Source organism: Triturus cristatus, chromosome 5_1 (genome assembly GCF_964204655.1).
Source record: "Triturus cristatus chromosome 5_1, aTriCri1.1, whole genome shotgun sequence".
Classification (NCBI taxonomy): Eukaryota; Metazoa; Chordata; class Amphibia; order Caudata; family Salamandridae; genus Triturus; species Triturus cristatus.
In genome coordinates, this window is record NC_140587.1 from 80970223 (window position 1) to 80996927 (window position 26705).

A 26705-nucleotide genomic window follows, 5' to 3' on the forward strand; every position below is an offset into this window, starting at 1 on the left:
AGGGGGTGAGGGTTTGTGAGGTACTGGATGGATTGCTGAGCTCTTTTACGATTTTGAACAGCTCTTTAGCGGAGTTGTGATTATCGTAAATTCGTTGTGTGAAGAATGCTTTTTTTGCATCTCGAATGGCAGAGATGTATTGTCTCCGCTTAGTGATGTAGTTGGCTCTTGTTTCGGAGTCTTTAGTTTGTCTCCATTGGTGTTCTGTTTTTTGACATTCCCTTTTAAGGCTTTTGAGGATGGGGGTGTACCATTTTTCATTGATGGATATTTTTGTCCTTATTTCCCGCAGGGGTGCTAGTTTGTCCAGCGTTTGGCGGATGCCGGTTTCTAGCAAAACGACGTTGCTACAAATAGGTGAATCGTCTGGTAGTGAGACTTCTATTTCACTGAAGTGTTTTTGGAAGTTGGAGTCATTGATCAATCTCCAGGCTCTGTTGGTGGTGATGGGGGTAAATCTAGTCTTTGCGGGTTTACCGGGGAGTTTAAAAGAGAATGAAAGCATGGAGTGATCGGACCAGGGCAGGGGGAGGATTTCTTTGATGCAGGTCGACTCAATGTTAGTGAAAAGGAGATCCAGGGTATGCCCTGCTATGTGCGTAGGGCCCTCGACCAGCTGTTTAAGTTGCAGGATTTCCATGTCGTACTTTAGCTGTGTTGATCCAGGGGCATCGGTGTTTTCGTAATGGACGTTGAAGTCCCCAATGACCATGTAATTTTTGTGTTTCAGGCACGATGGGAGCAGCTGGTTCAGTAATTTGGCGCTAACGCTGGTTTGTTGTCCTGGCGGATTATAGACGACTGCACCTGCTAATATGATAGAATTCTCTGCGAGAATTTTAAATGATAGTAGCTCATGTTCGGGATGGACAGTAATTGTATCCGTGAGACATGTTAGGTGGTCTCTGAAAATCACGGCAACTCCACCTCCTTTCTTTTTGCCTTGTCTGTTTTGTGTGATTATTTTATATTCAGGGGGGAGGGCGTTGGCCAGGTCTGGAGCACTGGCGTCGGTTAGCCATGTTTCTGTGACAAAAACCAGATCCGGGCTCTTAGATGTTAATATGTCCCAGATGTCTAAAGCATGTTTGGGTAGAGATCTGGCATTAAGATATAGGCATTTTAGTTCCCGCTGGTAACTGGGGGAGAGTGTATGATGTTCCATTGAAAGTTGACCCATGCTGGCCCATCGACATGAGCGGCATGAGATAGGTCCATAGGATAGGCCAGGGCCAGTTTGAATGCATGGGAGCGGTTTGACCGCTATGGTTGTTTTGTTAAGAGCTAGCAATTCCTTGCGGTTATAGCGAATAATATCAGCCATGGCTGGGCTGGAACCTGTAGGGGGTATAGCCCCTAGTCCCGTCCGGTCGCGGACGGGCGCAGACGGGCTTGCCTTAGGCGCGCCTTCGTCGCGCCATCGTCGCGCCCGCTGCGCCCGCCCGCTGCGCGATCGGGGGTTGCACATACTTTATAGTGCCCTGGAGTTGTGGGATAGAGGGCGTGGCCTGAAAAAGGGGCGTGGCCTCGGCTCGTGGCGGGAGGTCGCGAGGGGGGGAACGCGTGTGACGTCAGCGCTGGCTCCGCTGAGTACACGGCAGTTCTGTCCGGTAAGTGGATTGGGCACACAAGTATACAGTGACAGTAATTTAAAACAAGTTATTCAGTGACACACAAGTTTAAAAAATCAAATGATCTTTCTCCCGGCTTCCGCCTCAGGAGTCGACCCTTTATCTTTGCGAGCGCTCAAATCACGGCGCTTTTATGTGCGCGAGTGTTTGTTTGTTGGGGGCGTGGCCTGAAAAAGGGTCGTGGCCTCGGCTCGTGGCGGGAGGTCGCGAGGGGGGGAACGCGTGTGACGTCCGCGCTGGCTCCGCTGAGTACACGGCAGTTCTGTCCGGTAAGTGAATTGGGCACACAAGTATACAGTGACAGTAATTTAAAACAAGTTATTCAGTGACACACAAGTTTAAAAAATCAAATGATCTTTCTCCCGGCTTCCGCCTCAGGAGTCGACCCTTTATCTTGTGCAGATAGTGCCCTAGAGCAGAGTGCAGCTTTGCACAGTGTTCCCTCTACTAAATTATACAATGATGTACTGTGTGTAGTTTCATACAGTGTGCTCACTTTATCCATATGATCTATTGTGCAGTTTAACATCAAGTACAGTGCTCTTTTGTGATGTGCTGTCTAGAGCTGTGCACCTTCTAAGAAAGTGTGCTGTCTAGTGCAATGTGCGTTGCGCTGTATACTACGGTGTACTGTGTATTACTGTTTACTATCTAGTGCAAAGAGTGTCTTAGGGCAGTGTGCAGTTTAGTGCGGCGAGTATCTATCACAGTGTTTGGTGTAGTGGGTTCTGAAGCACAGTGTTCTATTTAGGACAGTGGGGGGGTACTGTAGCACAGTGTACTGTATGCAGTGTGCTCTGGCGTACAGAGAATTCTCTATTGCAGTCTACCATCTAGGACAGTGGGTGTTTTAGAGCCGTGTGCTCTCTGCAGTGTGCTCCGTAGTAGATTGTGCTGTCAGGTGCAGTCTCCCATCCAGGACAGTGGGTGCTTTAGAGCCGTGTGCTCTCTGCAGTGTGCTCCGTAGTAGATTGTGCTGTCAGGTGCAGTCTCCCATCCAGGACAGTGGGTGCTTTAGAGCCGTGTGCTCTCTGCAGTGTGCTCTGTAGTAGATTGTGCTGTCAGGTGCAGTCTCACATCTAGGACAGTGGGTGCTTTAGAGCCGTGTGCTCTCTGCAGTGTGCTCTGTAGTAGATTGTGCTGTCAGGTGCAGTCTCCCATCCAGGACAGTGGGTGCTTTAGAGCCGTGTGCTCTCTGCAGTGTGCTCTGTAGTAGATTGTGCTGTCAGGTGCAGTCTCACATCTAGGACAGTGGGTGCTTTAGAGCCGTGTGCTCTCTGCAGTGTGCTCCGTAGTAGATTGTGCTGTCAGGTGCAGTCTCCCATCCAGGACAGTGGGTGCTTTAGAGCTGTGTGCTCTCTGCAGTGTGCTCTGTAGTAGATTGTGCTGTCAGGTGCAGTCTCACATCTAGGACAGTGGGTGCTTTAGAGCCGTGTGCTCTCTGCAGTGTGCTCTGTAGTAGATTGTGCTGTCAGGTGCAGTCTCCCATCCAGGACAGTGGGTGCTTTAGAGCCGTGTGCTCTCTGCAGTGTGCTCTGTAGTAGATTGTGCTGTCAGGTGCAGTCTCACATCTAGGACAGTGGGTGCTTTAGAGCCGTGTGCTCTCTGCAGTGTGCTCCGTAGTAGATTGTGCTGTCAGCCGCAGTCTCACATCTAGGACAGTGGGTGCTTTAGAGCCGTGTGCTCTCTGCAGTGTGCTCCGTAGTAGATTGTGCTGTCAGGTGCAGTCTCCCATCCAGGACAGTGGGTGCTTTAGAGCCGTGTGCTCTCTGCAGTGTGCTCCGTAGTAGATTGTGCTGTCAGGTGCAGTCTCCCATCCAGGACAGTGGGTGCTTTAGAGCTGTGTGCTCTCTGCAGTGTGCTCTGTAGTAGATTGTGCTGTCAGGTGCAGTCTCCCATCCAGGACAGTGGGTGCTTTAGAGCTGTGTGCTCTCTGCAGTGTGCTCTGTAGTAGATTGTGCTGTCAGGTGCAGTCTCCCATCCAGGACAGTGGGTGCTTTAGAGCCGTGTGCTCTCTGCAGTGTGCTCCGTAGTAGATTGTGCTGTCAGGTGCAGTCTCCCATCCAGGACAGTGGGTGCTTTAGAGCCGTGTGCTCTCTGCAGTGTGCTCTGTAGTAGATTGTGCTGTCAGGTGCAGTCTCCCATCCAGGACAGTGGGTGCTTTAGAGCTGTGTGCTCTCTGCAGTGTGCTCTGTAGTAGATTGTGCTGTCAGGTGCAGTCTCCCAATCGAGGACAGTGGGTGCTTTAGAGCTGTGTGCTCTCTGCAGTGTGCTCTGTAGTAGATTGCACTGCGGCTGACAGCACACCATCTAGTGTAGTGTTTCTCTTGGCACAGTAAGTGGATGCTCTAGTACAATATGTAGCTCAATGGTCTGTCTAGCACTGCTCTGTGAGTAGTACAGAGAGCTCTCTAGTGCAGTCTACTATTTGTTGCACTGTTCTGTTTAGCACAGAGTATGCCTAGCACAGCGCACTGGTAGCAATGAGACGTACAGGACAGTGAGCTGTCTAGTGCACTCTCCCATTTAGTATAGTGTACTGTCTGCAGAGTCTTTTATAGTGTAGAGCTGTATAGTGCAGTCTGTCATCTAGGACAGTGTGTGCTGTTGCACAGTGTTAACTACAGTGGGCTCTCAAGCACAGTGTTCTGTTTAGCACTGCGGGCTCTCAAGCACAGTGTTCTGTTTAGTACAGTGGGCTCTCTAGCACAGTGTTCTGTTTAGCACTGCGGGCTCTCAAGCACAGTGTTCTGTTTAGCACTGCGGGCTCTCAAGCACAGTGTTCTGTTTAGCACTGCGGGCTCTCAAGCACAGTGTTCTGTTTAGTACAGTGGGCTCTCTAGCACAGTGTTCTGTTTAGCACTGAGGGTTCTCAAGCATACTGCACTCCCTTCTCCTTTCACAACAGAACTGTGTATAAAGCACATCTCTGCTCCTCCAGATAGGTGCTGTTCAGTACAGTGCACACCTTCCCGTTTGCTGATGTCTAGCACGGTGTACTGTACAGAGCGCTCCTTACTGATAAGTAATCGGGGAGATCACAATCTGCTGCTATCTTGTGAACTTGCACACGGCCCCTGGTCCCTGGCCACAACGACGCACTGCACTTTACCCAGAGTCCCTGGAGGGACGTGAAAACCGGGAGAGAGGTCCCGCAGCGCGGGAGATCACAATCTGCTGCTATCTTGCGAATTTGCACACGGCCTTGGTCCCTGGCCACAACGACGCACTGCACTTTACCCAGAGTCCCTGGAGGGACGTGAAAACCGGGAGAGAGGTCCCGCAGTGCGGGACGCACGTGAGGCGCGCCCGGGTGCGGACCGGGCCAAGTCGGGCCCGTCTTAGCCCGTCCTAGGCCGTACTAGGCTGGGCTGGGCCACAGCCCTTGGTTGCACTACAGAGGAGTATTGAGACTTAAAAAGGTATATCATCATATACAACGGAGCGGGTAAGTCCTGATTCATCTGGCCCTTATCCCACTTAAGTGTGCAGAAATTTTGTCTGTTACCGATCCTCTTAGGCTGAACTTTTAGAGCTATGGTAGGGTGACCAGATTCTCAAAACAAACAAGCATTTGCAATGCAATAGGTCTCGCATTTGCGAGAGTTTAAGCTATTGACATTGTGAATGACAAGGCCTGTTATTTATCTGTTTTTAATAATTAACACATAAATAAGTCATTGTCATTTACAATGCCAATAGCTCAAACTCCTGGAAATGCGAGACCTATTTCATTTCAAAGAAGCGTCCGCCATTTTCACGGGCTGCTTGGAAAGTAAAAGCACGCATGGTGCGCTGAATGCTGCAGGAAAGCATGTCGTGCCTCCAGTAGGAGAAACTGATTAAAGAAAATAGTGCTTACAGATCAAATCCAAAGTAAAAGGGCCAGCCCTCATGTGAGTTTACAAATGAAGACAAGGAGGTACTAAGGAGGGACTAACAAGCCTATTAACGAATCCGAAGCCAGCATTTACAAATGACAACGACGCAAGCCAATGAAAAATATGGGTGGAGAGTGAGCGGAGCTTCATGTCCATACTCGAATACAGCATTGCTCCAAATGGGTATGTCTGTGCCTTCCATGCAGTGTGGGGTTTACAGAACACAGAAGCGAATCTACACATAGCAAACACCTGGTCCGATGCCTTTTAGCAGTTAATCAAGGTATCAATCAATTTCTGAAAAAACAATCATTATTACTAATGTGCTTGCATATTCATTTATTTGATGGCTTTTTTTGACAGCATATGAACTGTCTCCCGCCATTGATTTACCCCCAAATTTAATATCTTAAATGGCTAATGTAATAGATAATGTGCTGCCTGGCTAAAAATGTATAAGGTCACAAAGGCGAGACCTATTGGCTATGCCAATGCTTGTTGTAAACAAAGGTGTCTTGCAGCGAGATGTGCTAGCTTATACTCTTGCTGGGTCAACCATAAAAAAGTGGTTATGATGTCAAAGTAATACCTCACAGGTGATGACTGGGAGGAGGAATATAGAGTAATGAAGATTACCAGTAAATAATCAGCTCACACTGAGGGGACAATTGTTTTCTCCTCTCAAAGAGTACCGCCAAAGCCAGCAAAATGCCACACATAGGTAAACTACAAAAATGGGAATGCAGAGATGTAATATTTCCCAAGTACCTCTCCAGTTGCTTTTTTCTATTTGCAGTATAATTCATGTCGGTATTACACTGAGACTACAAGTCTCACCATGCAAAGATAAAACGTGGCCTGGACGAGCAAAGCCTGAGATAAAGGGAAGGAGCAAAGAGCCTCTGGTGAAAGGAGGGACAGAATGACGAAAGGGGAGAGAACCTATGATGAGCAGTTGGGAGCGAGTGAGAAGCGGAGAATAAAAGTGTAAGATGAAAGGAGGATCAGAGTTAGGAAAAGAAGCAGGGAGTCTCGTGATGAATTAAGGGAGCTAAGAGTAGGGAAAGCAGAGAGCTCGCAATGAATGTATGGACAGGATGAGAAAAGGCAGAGGGGGCCTCTAGAGAATGGAGGGGCAATGAATGACGGACAGAATGCACCGAGTAAAGGAACAGGGTAAAAGAGGATGAAGACCTGCATCACCCCGTCAGTGGTACTATGCGCTATAAAAATGCACTTAAATGAATAGCGGGGCTGAGTGAGGAAGGCAGAGCCAGGGCGTGAAGGGGCAGTGAGGACAGAATGACAGCCTGCAATAACCGACGAGACAGAGTGAGGAGTAGAAACATGTGATGGAGGGACAGGAGCAGGAAAGGGCAGGCAGGGGCCTGTGGTGTGTGTGGGCACAGGGAGGTTGCTTTGAATTGAGAGTCAGAGGGAGGAAAGACAGGCACTGTTTTTACAGAGAGACGTTACTAGGATGTGAGAGTGAGAGAGTTTTGGGTTGATAGAGTGAGAGAGGAAGTCTGCGTGAGGGAAGAGATAAGGTTGGAGTGGAGACACAGCCTGCAAGAAAATACAAGACAGAGAGACAGGGCCGTTATTGGGTGCAGGTTATGGAGAGAAGGAAAGAGCACCAACCAGCGGCGGATCGACAGTCAGGGTGAGGAGAAACTGATGACAGCCCCTGCGTCAGGGGTGCACTCCCTCTGTACAGAAGCAGGGGAAAGTGTCCTGGCGCACATCACTCTGAATGCATCATTGCATCATTGAGGAATGGGTTCCTGGCACTCCGCGCCGGCCACACGCCCATGCACTGCACCTTGGCCTCTTTGCTGAGACTGCAGACGTGGCCCAACCTAGGAGGGCAAGAGGTTCTGCAGGGTTAGGGGCAGAGAGGGTCTCTCTGATCATGGACAGGGTTAGCAGAGGCGTGACTCAAAAACATGCTTTGCTACCGCGAGAGCCACTAACAGAAAAAACATGGAAAACGAAGACGGCATTAAGTACAGGCTGCAGAGAAAAACGAGAGTTTGAGCTATTAGCATTGTAAATGACAGTGCCTTTTATTTATGTTTTAAAAAAAAACTTAAATAAAAAGCATTGTCATTTACAATGCCAATAGCTCAAAAACTCAAGCTGAGTGGTTAAAACAAGACCTCCAGACAACCTACAACGTTAGCAAGTACGACCCACGGTCCATTGTGGTAGCACGAACATTCAATAGGTGAGATGAGGAAGGCAGGTACTCACTGTCTGTTCCTGTAGTCCGCCACACGCCACTCTATTGTTTACAGAGCATCACAGTTGTGCACGCGTTTCCAGTCCCCTATCCACGATAAACAGCAGAGTAAAAATTGAACAAGCCGGGCCACGGAACGGAAAGCGAGAGGCCAAAATTCTAAGGGGACTATGTGGGCGTGTGACACTAGGACCCTCGATCAATGCTCCGTCGTAGAAGAAGGACTAAAAAGGATAGAAGCCTTTCGAAGCTGGTTAAGGCTAAACAGGGCAGCCATCTTACAAAGACACAGTTGTGGATGGAGTGGAGGAGAAAGCAGACCTGCTGAATAATATCTTCTTGAATTTTGATAGTGTTTTTTCTTAATTGAAAAAATTAACTAACTTGTAAACATATTTATGTACTTTTTCAATTTTCGTCCTCAGTGGGAATGCTTTAGTTTCACATTGGAAAAAAAATGAAAATTAAAGATGGACGATAAACGGATGGTTGACGGAAGGAGAGAGCGCACTGCCTGTGGCGCAAAGCTTGAGTGCAAATGAGTGGTGCGCGCGCAGCAATGATTGGCGGCTGCGCGCGTGCACGCTCGCGTGCACTCAAGCTTTAGGCCACAGGCAGCACTTTAAAAATCCCAACTATAAAATGTCTCTCCGAGCCAGCGCATGCGCTGGCATCAGCGAGACCTAAAAAACGGGGACAGGTCATAGACATAGAAGTAGGACTATGGTTTGCAGTATCCCTCGACATAAAAGTAGGACTATTTGACAGCTGTCATAGAAATAGAAAAGGGACCACAATGACAGTTCCCTCCACAGACCGAGATGAAGCATTACAGACAACAAATCCGCAGTCTTTTATTGGCACCCCTCTCCTTTACACAGTAGCATTAGTACTTTTTATTACATTTACACTTTTAAGGACTATAGCATATATTTGCCAAAAATTAATAAAACATCACAGGCTAGCAAACGCCAGATTTACTAGATTTATCAATGCTCATTTCTATGGCTGAGCGTCAGCACCACGTAAAGTACAACTCACCAATGTTGCTTAGTTGCTCATGACAGAAAAGCATGGGAGGTAAACTGCGGAATGCTAAATTGCCAAATGGCAGCCATGGACCAATGTAAAAAAAAAAAAAACACTTCTCTCCAGGTATTACTGCCTTAAGGTCTTAAGGGTCGCAAAGGCTGGTCGACCACACAGTCCTCCCACATTTGTGTGGTCACTGTTGGGATGTCATGTTACCTTACTGGGGTATGTATAGTGCACTCTAGCCATTGGTATCATCTCATAGTGCAATAGTGTGAAGACCTGAGCAAAAAGCTCGAGCAGCGCTGCTCGCCTCTCCCACAGGCGTTAACCCTGCTCCTTTAAGTCCTTTCCAGCTAAACATTTTGCCGTGATCTGAAAGGTCAGTCAAAAGGTCAAGTCATAGCTTTGATATGGAGAACACAGAGCATGCATCAATTGGTTAGGAATAAAACATGCAATGAGCAATGCATTAATCCTTGCACGGTATGCATCAGTGCTACTGAAAAGTTTGTATGGCTATGAATAAAAACTACAGGACGAAGAAATATTGTTTTATCTAAAGTAGAAACTTTGGCTGGCACGATGACGTAGGTGGCGCTGCGTGTAAAATGTCTCTCTTCAAATGATTTCCCTTCTTGCTACAGTGACAACACATGCTGTATACAGTGCAAAGAGAGCATACGCGCGCATGCTCAACCGGAACAATGAAAAACGGGGACATTTCTGTGTTTAACCGGGTCACTGTTTGAAAACAGGGGACACGGGGACACTTCCCCAAAAACGGGGACCGTCCTGGGAAAACGGGGACGTCTGGTCACCCTAGCTATGGGGAAGAGGAAATCCATGTGCCATAAAAATCATCACAAGGACGGCGGGGGGGGGGGGACCCACCAGACTCTTTTAAAAGATTTGTCCGGAGCAATGGGGGCCATTGAACAGCAGATAACATCTGTTGAGGAAGCCATAAATATTGAAAGATCTGGCCCGGCAGCGACGGAAGATACAGGGGAAGAGCCTCACACTGACCCACTAATTCCATCTGGAACTTCGAAATCTAGTGTAATCATGAATGGGTGTATAGTAAACTCTTCTGAGCCTATCACCATACATGACTCAGAAGTAGACAGTGGCCCACAATCTCCATCTAAACAAACCCGGAACACCAGTAATCTTGAATTTAATTTAAGCACCTCCCCTCATAATCATCAAGATGACAGTCGTTGCTAACAATAATCCTCCTAGTTCTACAGGGACCAGAAATCCCAAAAAAACAAAATCAACAACAGATGTGCGGATTTGAAGGAATAACATCAATAAAGGCACCCCGTTTAACATTTCAAAGGACTTGGAAGCCTTAAACAATAAATTTGACACACTGGATTCCTATCTGAGAGTAACATTATCAGATCTTGTTAAAAGAGTGGGCACAGTGAAAGCTATGCTTTTAAGTCATTCAGAAATTTGTCATTTGACTACCTCGAGACCTAATGCACCCCTTGGCGCGGTTGATGCTTCTGGGGATCAAACAAACATAATTCTGGCAAATGCAACCTGTACTCACAGTCCTAGTAAGTCTTCAAAAAGTCAAACTCTGTTCCTTGCAAATGCCAAGGCAGCCTGCGAGGTTGGCTCTAACCCCAGGGCTCCGCCTATAGATCTTGTAGATAGGTCTCCAATTCAAGTGTCAAACTTGACAAATACTGGCACCCCCCTCTGTCCTGATGCTGCTCTTAGACTAAACCAGCAACAGATATCTCAGCCAGAATTACATACTTATCCGGTCTCAAATGTTCCAACATCTGAGTACAATGCATGTGCGGATTCTTATGCAGTTTTGGACCTTCCCCCGGCTGCGGCTCCTTATTCTGTGATTATGGCTAACGTCCCGCATTTACGTGCTGGAACCACAGAACACTGGGACACTTTAAGGAATAAATCTCTCTTTTGGTTGGATTCTAAACTCGGCTTCCAAGACAATTTGTTCTGCAACTTCAAAATGGGCAGAAGAGTGAGCTGGTTAGGGAAGGGCAAGAAGTCAATGCCGGGGGACTGCGTGATATTAACTTTTAAATCAATAGAGCTGGTTAATTACATTCTGTCAAAAGCATTTTGTTTCCTAACTCTGTGAACGATATCACTGTGGTTCCACTGGGCTTCTTTTATCAGCCCCCGAAAATTGTTTATCCACACAGACAGGAACGGGAGTACCCTTTAAGGCATTTATCTTATAACATTCCGGTCCAGAATCGTTATGATCTTTTCTCCCATCTGGACCAGGTGGACTGACGCCCTAAGAAAAGAGCGAGTTTGGAATTATTGACTTCTGTAAATCCCATAGATTTTAGCTCATTCATACAGAGTGTCATGGCAGATATACACATAATTCCTGAATTGGCCGCAGAGAGGAATGTCAAGGGAGTATCTCCCCTGACTTTTATTAATACCCCCATCGATTTTGCTGAAAAAGCCCGTTTCTAGGCTGGAAAATGATTTAATGGTATTTTCTACTTTGGGCTATGTCTCCTCAGCAGTTTCAAGTAAAAACATAACTAAGGACAATCCTCTAGATTATACTTGTAATATATTGTTCTGGAACATTGCAGGTTTGAAGCCTAAGATTGTGAATCCCCAGTGGTCAGATTTTGTATTTAGGTTCGACATACTATGTTTCCAGGAAACATGGTAGAAAGACCCGATTCACGTAAATGGGTTTAAGACATTTTATTCTCCTGCAGTAGCATCAACACGTGGAAGACCAATGGGAGGCCTTTCCATCCATATAGCCTACCATACAAACTTGTTAAACATAACAACTTTGGTTACTGATTGACGTTTTTTAATTATAAGGGCCGATTTGGATAGATCTTCCAGCATATTGATTGTGAATTTCTATAATAATGCCTTGCGCAAAGATCAGGCCGAAATGTTGAGGGTAATGTCCACACATATTAATAAGTCTCGGGAGGCCTTTTGTAAAGATCTCTTGATAATATGGGGCGGAGACTTTAATATAAATCTCTGTCAACATTGGGATACTGGAGTCTGTGGCCTGGGATATAACCGTGGGTCTAGCTTCCCTCACTTTAATCATTATGGTCCTGGAGAGATTTTAAACGATATCATGCTTACAGGCGATCTGGGTTTTGCAAACACTCTGTGTAGATCCCCGGCTCCTTTTAGACCAACTTTTAACGGACGTGGTCTTTTTTCTACCATCGATTTTATTTTAATTACAGCAAGACATGCCTCTAGACTTACTAATTTTCAAACTCATGACATTGCTCTTAGCGACCACTTCCCACAAAGTATTGGTCTCAAGTCATATCAAAAATCAGTCATAGGTAAGGACTATCCGATCCATTGTACAAAAGATATCACCCTGACGAGACAAAATGGATATTCATTAAGTTGGAAAAAAATTGACCCAGTCTTATTTATGAACACGATCTTAAGTAATTGCAGTGAACCGATCAGTAAATGTATTGGTGATGGCCATTCAGCGTCTGAGATAGTGGAGGGGTTTCTTGATCTATCTAATACTATAAGAAATGATTTACATGTAAACCTTAACAGGAAATCCATTCCAAAAAAGGGATGGTTTGACCACAGTTGTAGCAAAGCGCACTCTAATCTTAAACTCGTCCTTCATAGCAGGCCCAGAAATAGTCTTAGAATAAAAGAAGCAAGAAGGGCTTACCAAAACTTTTTTTCTCAGCTCGCCTATTCAATCGCTACTGTTGGCAGAGTGTTCCTTACCTGCAGCGCTTTCAGGGGGCTGGTCTGTCCTGACTGCTGTGCGTGGAGACGCACCTGAACTACACTTCCCAGCCTCCTTTGCTGTGCCTTCCGGAGGCGGAGGCGGACACCCAGCGTTTCGCGCCAGAAGGCGCTTCAAAAATACCAGCGCCCCCGGCAGAGCGGGTTTCTCATCTCGCCTATTCAATCGCTACTGTTGGCAGAGTGTTCCTTACCTGCAGCGCTTTCAGGGGGCTGGTCTGTCCTGACTGCTGTGCGTGGAGACGCACCTGAACTACACTTCCCAGCCTCCTTTGCTGTGCCTTCCGGAGGCGGAGGCGGACACCCAGCGTTTCGCGCCAGAAGGCGCTTCAAAAATACCAGCGCCCCCGGCAGAGCGGGTTTCTCAGCTCGCCTATTCAATCGCTACTGTTGGCAGAGTGTTCCTTACCTGCAGCGCTTTCAGGGGGCTGGTCTGTCCGGACTGCTGTGCGTGGAGACGCACCTGAACTACACTTCCCAGCCTCCTTTGCTGTGCCTTCCGGAGGCGGAGGCGGACACCCAGCGTTTCGCGCCAGAAGGCGCTTCAAAAATACCAGCGCCCCCGGCAGAGCGGGTTTCTCAGCTCGCCTATTCAATCGCCACTGTTGGCAGAGTGTTCCTTACCTGCAGCGCTTTCAGGGGGCTGGTCTGTCCTGACTGCTGTGCGTGGAGACGCACCTGAACTACACTTCCCAGCCTCCTTTGCTGTGCCTTCCGGAGGCGGAGGCGGACACCCAGCGTTTCGCCCCAGAAGGCGCTTCAAAAATACCAGCGCCCCCCGCATCGCGGGACCGCGCGCGGGCGGCGCCGGGCTAAGCCCGGGCAAAGGGCGGGCCCTCTGTGGCCCTCAGAGGCTCGAGGAGACTGGACTGGGCCTATTTATTAATCGTTGGTGTTTTAAAATTTAATCATTACTTGCATTATATATTTATGGTGAGCACATTCTCCTTTTGATCAGGAACTCTTCGTTACTCTCCTTCAAATATTTCATCTTCTTTTAATTTAATATATATTTATTGTATTCATTTGGGGCTATAGTACTTTGTTGTATAAAGATGTCGGCCAAAAACCTACGTTCGGGGAGAGTATTAGGGGATAGGGCCTGTATGTTGTCAAAACCCACTTCCCCTAGTAACAGATCTTCCAGTAACTCGCTACTAAAGGGTCAATCCCTGCTGCCTCAATTTTGGGAGAAGACGGTTCCTAGTAGGGGGAAAAAAGATCAATCATATATCCCGCCTTCCGAAGATCCCTTCCCATTGCCACCTGATAGGTCAGGAAACAATGGGGATGTTTCTTTTTATCCCAAGATTGGGCAGCAAACCAATGTGCCCGTCATCTCTACAGAGCTTCCACTTACTGATCCCATTAGAGGTCCACAATTAATGACGGACAGTAAGGGAGATTCTCAGTTGTCAAGTATTGACCTGAAGCTTTGTGGCCGATACTTAGCTGACGGTCCTTTGAAATTACCTGAAGTGATTAAACCCCCGACTGGTGTTTCTTCCTCTGGTCTCTTTCTTTTTAGTAGTACCCCTTCCCTAAAATCGCCAGATATTTTTTCTCAGTCTAATTTTTCCATGAGTCCTCTACTTAATTTATCTGACACTGGTCATAAGGGTTTGCTCGGTTATGATAAAGTGGAAAAACCGATTTCTGAATCCTTGATTGCATTGGAACATTTGCTGGCATCCATCCTACAGTTATTGAGTAAATTTGTGGGAAGTTCCGATTGCATTCTGGAATCAGTTACCCAGATACTAAAAGCTTTATTGTTAAAAGCTCCGGAAAAGGTTCTTGATGTAGTTCCTAAAGTAAGTCTTCAGGGACATGAGTTGGGTAGTGTGCTCTTAAATGAAAATGAAAACTCAGTTCAAAATAAACTCGTGGGTACCCCTAAAAATAAGCCCCTTGTAGCTCCCATTTTACCCGTATCTAATTGAGCAAAGTTCTGCGACCTTGAAATTGAAGAAGAAAGTGTTGAGGTTGCTGCTCTAAAAGCTGAAAAAGAACTATTTCCAATTTTTATCCCTGAATCAAAGGGATTAGGGGGGGTTGAAAAGGGAAAAATTAGAAAACAAAGAAAGAATTTAGGAAAAAAGAGGAAACCAATTCGTAGATTCAGAAAAAAAAAGCAGAAACAAATCATTTTTGAGGATTCTCAGGTTTTAGACTTTAAGGTCCAAATGACCGGAGAATCGTTGGGCATGGAGGTGGTTTCCCATTCTTCTGATATCTTAAACCCTCAGTCCCGGGCACAGAAATCATTTCTGATTGCCCTGGGAATGGTCCCCCACCGGATGTAGGGAGATGGGCAACTCCTCTGCCCGAGGTAGAACTGCCTGGGCTGGTCCCCTCGCGGTCTGTAGCCCTTGATCCTTTTGCCCCCGCTTTTCCTGCTCCGGATGTTGGAGAGGTACGGCCCCAGCATTTGCCCTCAAAAATTCCTGAAGTCTTTGTAGATACATTTACAGTAGATTTTCTACCCTTATTTGATTCGGACTTACACCTAAATAGAGCATGGCTACTCAAATATTTTAAGGATATTGAGAGCCTAAAATTAATTCAATCTAATGATATTGATTTAGTTTCTATATTAGGAACAGCTTCCGCTCCTTTTGTTAGGGTAAAGTCCTATTCTAAACTTATATTAAATCTTATTTTGCAACAGGCAGAGAGTTTTCAGTGTAGGGGAATTGATGTTTTACCTGTTCTCTCCTTTGGGAGAAATTGTTTTCCTCTTAATAGACTCTCTCAGCAGGGCAATGGTCAAGATACTCTCTCTACCTTTTATGATGAATTAAAGATTTCTGTCTCGAAAAATACACGCCGGGTGACTCGGGTAAAGCCAGTTCGCTTACCCAGAATATTCCCCCAAACAAAGATAATTTTCAGTGGAATTGGTTGCCTGGAGTTTTGTCTACTAAAACTTTAGACAATCCAAAGCTTTTTCAACATCTTTAGCAACAGTTTAAAAGTTATCTCTTGGAATGCTGCCGGGATACATAATAGTCCCGAGAAACTACAATATTTATTCTCCATGAAAGCTAGCATTATTTGCCTCCAAGAGACCTGGTGTCCTAGTAGATTATGTGCAGGGAAAGATTATTTTGTCCTCGAGGCAAGGGCATTACCATCAAAGAAAGGGCATGCAAAAGGTGGTCTTGCGTGCCTCTTGTCAAATAGATTGAAATGGAATTTTACCCATTATGTTGACCCAAAGAACCTCTTTCAGGCAGTGACCCTCTGCTCGTTAACAAGTAGGGGTACCAATACTTCATTAGTAATAATAAATGTATATATTCCCCCAGATGAATGTTTTAATATTTTATTGAAGCAAGTCTTTTCATACATTAAACAGCTTAAAGAGCTAGATACACCCCCCCATGTGCTGTTAGTTGGTGATTTTAATTGTAAGGTTTCCAACACTAGTTTAGAGTTATTTAGAAACAAATGTAAAGAAGAAGCCTACCTTATCCCTCAGATTCTCTTCCCTAATAAAATTAAAACTAATAAAAGAGGGAAGATGTTATTGGAAGAACTTTCCGCAACTGAGGGGATAATAGTGAATGGTAGGCTCCCTTCTGATTTTCCTGCTAATTATACTCATAGATCTCCCTTCAGCCAGTCAATCTTGGATTATGTAATCATTGACTATGATATCTTTTCTTCAGTAAAAGATTTGGTAGTCTTACCGACATTATTCAGTGATCACAAGGTGATTACTATAAATTTGTCTTTATTTTTACCAACTTCTGACTCATGGTATCTTAATAGCGATATAGTTAATTTTCATAAGAATACTGGAAGATGTTTTTGGAATTTTAAAGCCAGGAAGGGCCTGAAGTGTATTTTAGGAAAAACTATCCTAGAATTGAATGATTGGCAGGGTTCTGAACTGACTCATTTTGAGAATTTTATGAAGGAGGTTATTCGTGTTGCAAATAGATCCACTTTCTCCGAAAAAAGGAGCTTCGCTCCCAGTTCTCTGATCCCTTTAAATAAGGCAATAAACAGGTTAGTGCGGGAACAATTTCTGTGCAGATCTACTGAATTAAAAAACAAAATATATTTGTTAAAAAGGAGAAGTCGCATCAAGAAGAAACTTAAAAAGGAAAAAGAGGATTCTCTTTGGATAAGTTTACGGGAGGCGGTTGTTCATGGCAATGTTAGAAAATGTTGGTCTCTCATTGGAGAGGGTTGTGGAGTTAGAGTCAGCCCTCATCCTATTCCTATTGCTGAATCGTTATGGGTGTCGTTTATCTCCGCCCTTTATGCTGGGAATGGCGTAGCATTTGAATGTGAGTGCTCCTTAGGAGCTCCTAGAGATGCTGAGCTTCCTATTGAAGCCCCATCAGAGAAAACCATTGAAATGGCCATTAAGGATATGCGTTCCTCTGGAGCTATGGGGCCCGATGAACTTCCCATTTCGATACTAAAGTTAGACCCTGTTTTATGGAGTAAGATTCTTTTTCCTTTATTTAGAGCTTGCTTTTCCAGTAAGATTGTGCCATCCTCTTGGAAGGGGAGCATTTTGGTTCCCCTGTTCAAGAAGGGCGATAGGAATAACCCAATGAACTATCGTCAGATAGCCCTTCTTGATGCTATTGGAAAAGTTTTTTCCAAATGCCTTCTAGCACTAATTACTGATTGGGTCGAGGCGAACCAGATTTTACCTCTTGAACAAACGGGCTTCCGCAAAGGGCATAGTACTTTGGATAACCTTACAGCCCTGCAGGTTATCCTGGATAAATATGTAAGAGTTCGGGGCGGAGGAGTCTATGCGGCTTTTATTGATTTCTCCACAGCATTTGACAAAGTGGATCGTCCTTTGCTGTGGAGAAAGCTAGCTATATTAGGTATGCCCTCTCTTCTATTAGACCTAGTACGATCTCTACATTCGGACACTTGGTGTCGAGTGTTACAGGGTGGAGAAAGGGGCCTCTCGCGGGCTATTCCCTCCACTAATGGTTTAAAACAAGGTTGTCTTCTGGCTCCTCTGCTGTTCTCCCTGTATATTGCTGATCTTCCAACTTCGCTTGCATCTTGTGTTGGCATAGCCCCGGTAGTGGGGGGTTATCCTATAGCCTGCCTTTTATATGCTGACGATATTTTAATCCTAGATCTAACTCCTAAAGGTTTAGCTAATCGTCTGCAGGCTTTACATGATTTTGCTGAGTCTCACTTCTTGAGGATACATGCCTCAAAAAGTAAAATTATGTGCATTGCAGGGAGGAAAAAATCTAAATCTGAGAATTATGGCTGGTCAGTAGGTGGGCAGAAATTGGAAGTGGTTAAATCATATACCTTTTTAGGAAGAATAGTTTCTGCAAACCTGAGTGAGAGGCAGCACATTGATAACAACTCTCGTAAAGCCCTGTCTCAAGGCAAAAGCTTGAGTGCTCTTTATTCCGCCACAGGGAGAAGACACTTTGCTTTTTTACTAGAGGTTTATAAGGCAAAAATCCCTTCAACCCTCCTATATGGAATAGAATTGGTCGATTTAAAACACTGGGGCTTTCTTCATATGATTGAAGGAAAATTATTAAGGTCTTTAACCACTCTGAATTTTGCTTGCTCTACAGCTGCTCTTAGACTTGAATTTGGTCTGCGTAGCAGTTGGGTACAGGGCCTGTCTGCATTAGTACGTTGGGTCGCCAGCCTCGCTAGAGGAGAAATGGGGACTCTGAGATCCCTTCTCAAGAGAGAATTATTGGGAAGTTTTAAAGAGCACTCTCAAATTGTTAGGAATTTCAGAAAGGCTGTGGCACTTCTTGAATTAGATGAGAGTTCTATTTTTACTATTTCTCCTTCCCAACTAAAATCCCTTTTGAAACAGGCTTCCTGGACTCTTTGCTTCATGCGGGACAAAGAATCCATGACAGCTAAGAAGCAAAGCGTCCTTCTGTTTAACACATATTCAAGGAAGCTTGCTCAACCTTGCGTATTTTGGAATTTATCACACGGCATTCGAAGATTTTGGTTTCTTTTGAGGCAAGATCTATTGCCGCTTAATTCTCTCTTGGCTAAATGGTATGGGTCTTCCCCCCTATGTAATTTTTGTAATATGTCTGCACAGGATTGTACTCATGTATTGTTTATTTGTCCTGCATTGCGTTCACTTCGTTTAAAGTGGCTAAGATCAATTTGTTTACAATTGGGAATTCTTGATGCGAATTCTTTTTTAAAGGCTTTATATACTCCTCCCAATGAAATGTTTTGCTTCAATATTTTTAACTTTTTTAAAGGTTTTTTAGATATTTATTGATGAAATAAGGAGGACTGTGTCGTAGTATGTCCTTTTTAATGGAGAGTGTTGTAATTGTTTACTTTTTTCTTCTTATGACGGAATATGTACATGTATTTTGTGTATTTTGTTTGTGTGGCCCTCTTCGGAGTGCCAAAACATAATAAATAAATAATTAATTAAATTAAATTAAACTCGTCCTTCATAGCAGGCCCAGAAATAGTGTTAGAATAAAAGAAGCAAGAAGGGCTTACCAAAACTCCTTGAAAGCAAGAAAAATTAGCCTCAGGAAGGAGGCATGGAATAATCTTAGAATCGCATCCGAAATGAAAGATTCTGCTGCCTTTTGGAAAGCGATTAATGCCCCGTACTTAGCCGATACAGAGAGAGCAAGTATCAAAATAGCCATAGCAGGGAAGGAATGGATGGATCATTATTCCAAACTTTATTCTACCCCCTCCCCCGAGACAAGTATTAGCGACTTGGCGGGGGATAGAATAAAATCCCACCCTGTTAATCTTCACTCTCACCTTAAAATGGAGCTGATAGAGATCGAGGCGGCAATTAGTTCTAGTAAGAGTGGTAAAGCCCCTGGGCCAGACGGCATTCCTGCGGATCTTTTTAAACATAATATAGCCTTCTGGGGACCTATTTTAACCCATGTTATTAATGCCTGTATAATGTCGGGTTTCATTGCCACCTGGAAAGAATCGATCCTGGTCCCGATTTTTAAAAAGGGGGATAGGCACAAACCTGTTTGCTATCGTCCCATCTCACTCCTGGACTCCACGGTTAAGATAATAGGGAGAGTAATTCTTTCTAGAATACAGTCCTGGGCCGATGAGCAATCCATCATTAGTAACATTCAATATGGCTTCCGGGAGGGTTTGGGCACAATTGATCAGTGCCTATATCGGGAATTAATAATCAATAAATATTGCAAGGCTAAAAGGGGTGCTCTCTATCTAGCCTTCGTGGACTTGTCCGCGGCCTTTGACTGTGTTATTCATAATAAATTATGGCTGATCTTAGAAGAGCTTGGATTATTACTACCTTTGATCTCCCTAATGCGTGAATTTTATATAGAGGCAACTGCTAGGGTGCGTTATGGAACTGAGGGGGAGTGCTCTGATCGCTTTACCGTGGGGAAAGGAGTAAGGCAGGGGTGTGTGCTGGCACCCCTTCTTTTTATTTTATATATTAACAATTTAAATTCAACGCTTCAAAAGGAATGTAAGGATTTGCCGGGGGTAGGGAATACCCCTCTCCCCGTGCTAATGTACGCAGACGACGCGGTGCTCATGGCCCGCACCCCGAATAGTCTCCAGAAGGTTTTAAACAGTTTTGCAAAATGTATGTCTGCTTTGGGACTCACAGTCAATTCGTCAAACGTTTATTTTAAAATGTGGACAGGGAAGTAGCAGGAGCCGGCCCTTGTTTCTTGATGAGAATCGTTTAACCTGTACAAATACCTTCTCGTATTTGGGGGTTCTTTTTGACCGTACCGGTCTATGGACAAAGGCCGTAAACTCTCGAAGATTATTATATCAGAAGGCCTTAACAGCTCTGAGCAATTTTAGCAAAAAATTAGGCAGACACCCACCTACTGAACTACTTCACATCTATAAAGCTAAGTGTCTATCAATTGCAACCTACGGAGCTGGCATTTGGGGTTACGCAGATGTGACCTCATTACAAAAGTGTGAAAATAGATTTCTTAGAAATCTGCTTGCTCTCCCAGTAACTATTTCTATTTTTAATTGTCACTCTGAGTTGGGACTATCATACATAGAGGGCATTATTGGTATTCAACCTCTCCTCCTTTGGCATCATATATGGACCACAGAACAGACTAGCCTAAATCGACAAGTGATTGGCGATTGCTGTGCGTTAGACGGGGCTTCTCATATAGGCTGGCTCATGTACATTAAAGACTTCTCACGAAAACTGGGCTACCCATAATATTTTGATAATCCTAGCACTTTACTTAAAGTAAATAGGAAAATATTAAAATTAAGTTGCCTGCATTACCTTGAAAATATCAGACTAAATAGAGAAATTAATAAAATCTTGGTTCGGGCGCATCAAAACATTCTTACCACTTTTAAGATACAGCCCTACCTAACCTACGTAGTTTCTGATTTTGACAGATTTCTACTGACACGGTTTAGGATGTCTATTGTTCATAGATTATTTAGCTTTCCTATAACCAACGATTGGTCCAGGCAACTATGCAATTGTCCCTGTGATGGTATGTCTGTTCAATCCACTATGCACATTTTATTCTTCTGTACATTTTATAATTACCAAAGGAAACGGTGGATAGTCCCTGCACTTAGAACATTAGGGATGAAACAGTGTCGTCCTGCCTTCTTAATTATTCAATCTTTGGGGGGAAATTTCATAACCCTATCTGTTTCCTCGTTTTTAAAGGCTGTTTTTAGATGTAGGAAGACCGTTATTATGTAAGAATTTCACTGTAAAAACGTACTTAGTACCTTTCTCTGGGGTCTAGTTCTCCCTACCTTTTTAGATTTACATGTTTTACATTGTTTGATTGTAACAAATTGATACTGTGCTTTTATGATTATTTCTTTTAATCGAATAAAGCTTTCTTTGATGATGATGATGATAAGTATTTTCTAGTGCAGTGTACATTAAACAAACGTGTGCTTCTTTCAGATAGGTGCTGTCTAGTGCAGTCCAGTGTGTTTGTTCAGGATAGGTGATGCTAGTGCGGCACAGTACAGTGTAGTCCTTTCATGTAGTTGCTGTACAGTGCAGTCTATTGTACAGTAGGGCGAGCCCCTTTCAGGTAGCCACTGTTTAATGCAGTGTAAACTATAGTGTGGTCCTTTGAGATAGCTGCTGTCTAGTGTTTTGCGCTGTACAGTGCATACATTTCCAGATAGTTTCTGTGTAGTACAATACAGTGTGCTTCTTCCAGATATGTCCTGCCAGTGCAGTACACTGCGCTCCTTACACGTAGTTGCCGTATAGTGCAGCCTATTGCACAATGCAGTACAGTGGGCCCTGTAGGATAGGTACTGTACTCTCTAGTGCTGTACAGTACAGTGTGCTCCTTCCAGGTAGGTGCTGTCTAGTGCAGTGTAAAGTGCGGTGTGGTTCTTTGTGATTGGTCCTCTGTGCTGCAGCTTAAATCTCTAATTCTGAATCTCTTCTCTGCAGTGACGGTGACTCTGGATCCAGACACAGCGCATCCTCTGCTCCTCCTGTCTGAGGGGGGGAGACGTGTGAGATGGACAGTCACATGGCAGCCCCTGCCAGACACCCCCAAGAGATTCACCTTCAATGAACCCTCTGTGCTGGGGAGCGAGGGGTTCACCTCCGGCAGACATTACTGGGAGTTGCAGCTGCTGCGGGAGGGGGGATGGGCTGTGGGGGTCGCAGCAGAGTCTGTGGAAAGGAAGGGATGGATCACATGGTCACCTGAGGGGGGAGTCTGGGCTGTGAGGAGAAAGGAATGGATGGCACCCAGGGCATACTGGGCTGGGAGGAGGGAGTGGAATGGTCCCTACTGTGCTCTCACCTCCCCTGGGACCCTTCTGTCCCCTCATGAGAAGCTTCTGAAGCTGGGGGTGTATCTGGACTTCGAGGGGGGGCGGCTGTCCCTGTACAATGCAGACTCCATGGAACTTCTCTACACTTTCCCCCAGGACACCTTCACCCACAGGCTCTTCCCCTTCTTCCATCTCTTGGGAGGAGCAGAGCTGAGGCTGGTGTAGGAGCTGCAGCCCCCCCCCCCCAGGAGCAGAGCTGAGGCTGGAGTAGGTGCTGCAGCCCCCCCCCCTTAGAGCTGAGGCTGGTGTAGGAGCTGCAGCCCCCCCCTCAGAGGGCGGGAGTAGGAGCTGCAGCCCCCCCCCCCTCAGAGCTGAGGCTTGTGTAGGTGCTGCAGCCCCCCCAGGAGCAGAGCTGAGGCTGGAGTAGGAGCTGCACCCCCCCCCCCTCAGAGCTGAGACTGGTGTAGGAGCTGCAGCCCCCCCAGGAGCAGAGCTGAGGCTGGTGTAGGTGCTGCAGCCCCCCCCCCCCCCAGGAGCAGAGCTGAGGCTGGTGTAGGAGCTGCAGCCCCCCCAGGAGCAGAGCTGAGGCTGGAGTAGGAGCTGCAGCCTCCCCCCTCCCCCCCTCAGAGGTGAGGCTGGTGTAGGTGTTGCAGCCCCCCCCCCCCCTCTCAGAGCTGAGGCTGGAGTAGGAGCTGCAGCCCCCCCCCTCAGAGCCGAGGCTGGAGTAGGAGCTGCAGCCCTCCCCCCCTCAGAGCTGAGGCTTGTGTAGGTGCTGCAGCCCCCCCAGGAGCAGAGCTGAGGCTGGAGTAGGAGCTGCACCCCCCCCCCCTCAGAGCTGAGGCTGGTGTAGGAGCTGCAGCCCCCCCAGGAGCAGAGCTGAGGCTGGTGTAGGTGCTGCAGCCCCCCCCCCCCAGGAGCAGAGCTGAGACTGGAGTAGGAGCTGCAGCCTCCCCCCTCCCCCCCTCAGAGCTGAGGCTGGTGTAGGAGCTGCAGCCCCCCCAGGAGCAGAGCTGAGGCTGGTGTAGGTGCTGCAGCCCCCCCCCCCCCCAGGAGCAGAGCTGAGGCTGGAGTAGGAGCTGCAGCCTCCCCCCTCCCCCCCTCAGAGCTGAGGCTGGTGTAGGAGCTGCAGCCCCCCAGGAGCAGAGCTGAGGCTGGTGTAGGTGCTGCAGCCCCCCCCCCCCAGGAGCAGAGCTGAGGCTGGTGTAGGAGCTGCAACACTGCACTCCACCCCTCCTCCCCACCCTCCCAGCAGAGCTGGGGCTGGTATAGGTGCTGCAGCCCTCTCCCTTATCCCTCACCATTCTATTCATGTTCCCATCCCCACCCCTAAAAGCCCCTGGGGGAGGGGCACCCCTTGCTGGAGTCCTGTGGGGGCAGGGGGTGTGACCAGTTTGGGGGAGGGGTGACCCTGCTAGTGGTCCATGAGTGAGGGGCTGTGTCTGAGTATCATGTGGAGGAGGGGCTGTGACATTCCATCTCCCATCCCAGATGTAACCCCTTGTGCTCGTGGTTTGTCCCAGACACTGCTAACTCAAGTCACAGGCACTCATGTCTCAATAACAATATTGATCCAGACACAGGCACTCCAAATGTAGGTATTACTGGCGCCAATACAGATAACCTTGATCCCAATATCAGGCACTGGTGACTCCAAGCACATGCACTTCTCACTCAGTTACAGATAATCCTGGCACCGGGTTCGGGCCTCGAGGTCGCGTCCACATCCTGTGATTCTGGGCAAATCACTTAATCTCCCCGTGCCGGAATGTGTAATGTAAATACGGTGCTATGTAAAGCGCTCCAATACCTTCGGGTCGAGTTCGCGCTATATAAATATGCAAAAAAAAAAAAAGTACTTTTGATTCAAACGACAGGCACTGCTTACCCCAGCAGAAGCAATTCTTTCAAAGATAGGCGCTGCTGAGTCAAAATAGGCACTGCTTATCCCAACGACAGGGACTCCTGCCTTCAAGTACTACTAATTCATACCAGGCACTGCCGAGTTCAGAAACTCCTGACTCCAAGAAAAGGCACCACTGATTGAGAACATACGCACTGCTGACTTGAAATACAGACACTCCTGACTCAAACTGCAGGTGCTGCTGACTCCAAGCTCAGACTATCATCTTTCTCAGGAGAGACACTAACTCAAAATAAACAAGCATTTGCAATGCAATAGGTCTCGCATTTTCCAAGTTTAAAGTTATTGGTATTGTAAATGGCAATGTCCTTTATGTATTTGTTTTTAAAACCAACAAATAGATAAGAGGTTTGTTATTTATAATGACCGTAGGTGAAAGGTTAATGCAAAACGCTGCTAAAGGAGGAGCTCCCGCGGACTGCTCTGGTTTTTAAAGGGCAGTGTATTTGTTAGGTGCTTAAATAATTTTATAGATTTTGTAACTTAATACAACACAATGTTTTCACCCCCCAAAAATTTTTACGTGCATAATGCACACCAAAATATATGTTGTTTAATTAAAGCAGGGCGGGAGGAAGTCGAAATTGTGCTCTACAGCAGTAGCAGAGTCTAAGATGTTAAATAGAAACACCCTGTCACTCCTATCACCGTACACAGAGATGTTCCCAGGCTCGTCGCCTATTTCTTTGCAGCACAGCTTCCTTTGTTCTTATTCAAAGATGTCAACGGATGCTGCTTTGATGTATGCAACAACAAAATATATGCTGTTTAATTAAAGCACCATGGGAGGAGGCCCTGATTGTGCTGTCTCGTGAAAATAAAAAAAACCCTGTCACTCCTATTACTGTACAAAGCGATGTTGCCAGGCTCGTTGCCTGTTGGTTTGCAGTTGGGCTTCGTTTGTTTTTATAATATTATACATTACAGTAGCGATAGCAGTGTGTGGTGCTTAAATAATTTTATATATTTTGTAAGTTTAAATAATGTGATGTTGTTTCCCCTGTGTCAAGCAAACATTTACACTTCCTAACACTACCCTGCTGCCTCTCCCAGGAGATACTTCTTACGGGACAGATACATGCCCTCCAGCATTTGTTTACTGTCTGGTATGCATGTCTTTGAACGTTATCTATATTATCACCTTTTGTTAGTGATCAGTTAGCAGCTAAAAGCAAAGTGTTATGTTGTTTACACCATGCTGAGACATTGCGCCACAGCAAAACATAGAACTCTGGTGGTAAAGCTGCCTTTAGGGTTGCAGGGTAAACAATTCACTTGAGGAATGACAACTTGAAATGCTGCCAGAGGTGGACCTCCCGCTGGCTGCTCTGGTTTTAAAACAGCAGTGTATCTTTTAGTTGCTTAAATAATTGTATTTATTTTGCAACTTAAAAAAACGTAATGTTTTCAGTAATAAAAACACCGTTTGCGTGCATAATACTTGCCCCCAGATATATCTGCTTGTACTGGCTATTGTAAATTATAGTACTGATAGCAGTTTACCCAGGTGGCACAGTAACTTAAAGCAACGTAATGTTTAAAAAAAAAAAAAAAACACTGTTTACGTGTTTAATATTTGCCCCCAGATATATTTGCCTGTACTGGGCATTGAAAATTACAGTATTGATAGCGGTTTACCCAGGTGGCAATCTAAACCTAATTTTGAGTAATCTGTGGGTAACTAACACCTTTCGTAATGCACAAAAAGTGACTGCAGCAGAGCGTCTCATTGCGTGTGTGGAGAAATGTAATATCTGGACGCAGTTTGCATGCACATTTGGATTCTTCGAAAATGGAGAGAGATGCGACCAGACCATCAAAAGGATGGGCTACAAGGAAGGGATGGAATCCTTGTAGCAGAGGGGAATGCAAGGGCCAAATGAGCGGATGATAAATGATACAGACGAAAAGGAGACCGAATGAAAGTGAGGAAAAGGGAGGAAGGAGATGCGAGCAGAGCAAGGCTGTGCGAGAAGGGAAGTGTGGAATGCTTGGATCAGAGTGTAATGCAAAGGCCAGAGGAACGTATGGTGAATGAAAGTGACGAGAAGAAGACAGATTGAAAGTGAAAGAAAGGGAAGAGAGAGATGCAAGCAGAGCTGCGCAAGGCTGGGCGAAGAAAGGGAGGATTGAAATGCTTGGAGCGGAGCTAAATGAAACTGACGAAAAGGAGACCGAATGAAAGAAAGGGAGGAGGGAGATGCGAGCAGAGCAGCGCAATAAACAATGCAGAAGGATGTCACCATGTGCCTTGCGCTCGGCTGGCACCTCGGCCATGTTTACTGCAAACACATGGGAATGCAAAGGCATTAATTCACCCCGATGGCTCTGTGTGCCTTCAAGCCCTGTGGCGCCTGTAGTCTGTTTCCGGAGCGAATTAAAGATTCAAGCGCCCGATAATGCGTGAGACATTTTGCTAGTATCTTGTGTGTTGTCTTAAAAATGTGACC

At 45.9% G+C, this 26705-nt stretch overlaps 1 protein-coding gene across 1 annotated transcript in view; it reads left to right on the top strand.

Moving 5' to 3' along the window:
- LOC146830253 (E3 ubiquitin-protein ligase TRIM39-like) overlaps positions 1-25108 on the top strand; it is a 175605-nt gene extending 150497 nt beyond the window's left edge. Inside the window, exon 6 of the mRNA XM_085604453.1 lies at positions 22003-25108. Coding sequence (XP_085460579.1) covers positions 22003-22559 — 557 coding nt within the window. The 3' untranslated portion in view covers positions 22560-25108. The remainder of the gene's footprint in view (positions 1-22002) is intronic.
- The last annotated feature ends 1597 nt before the right edge of the window (positions 25109-26705 follow it).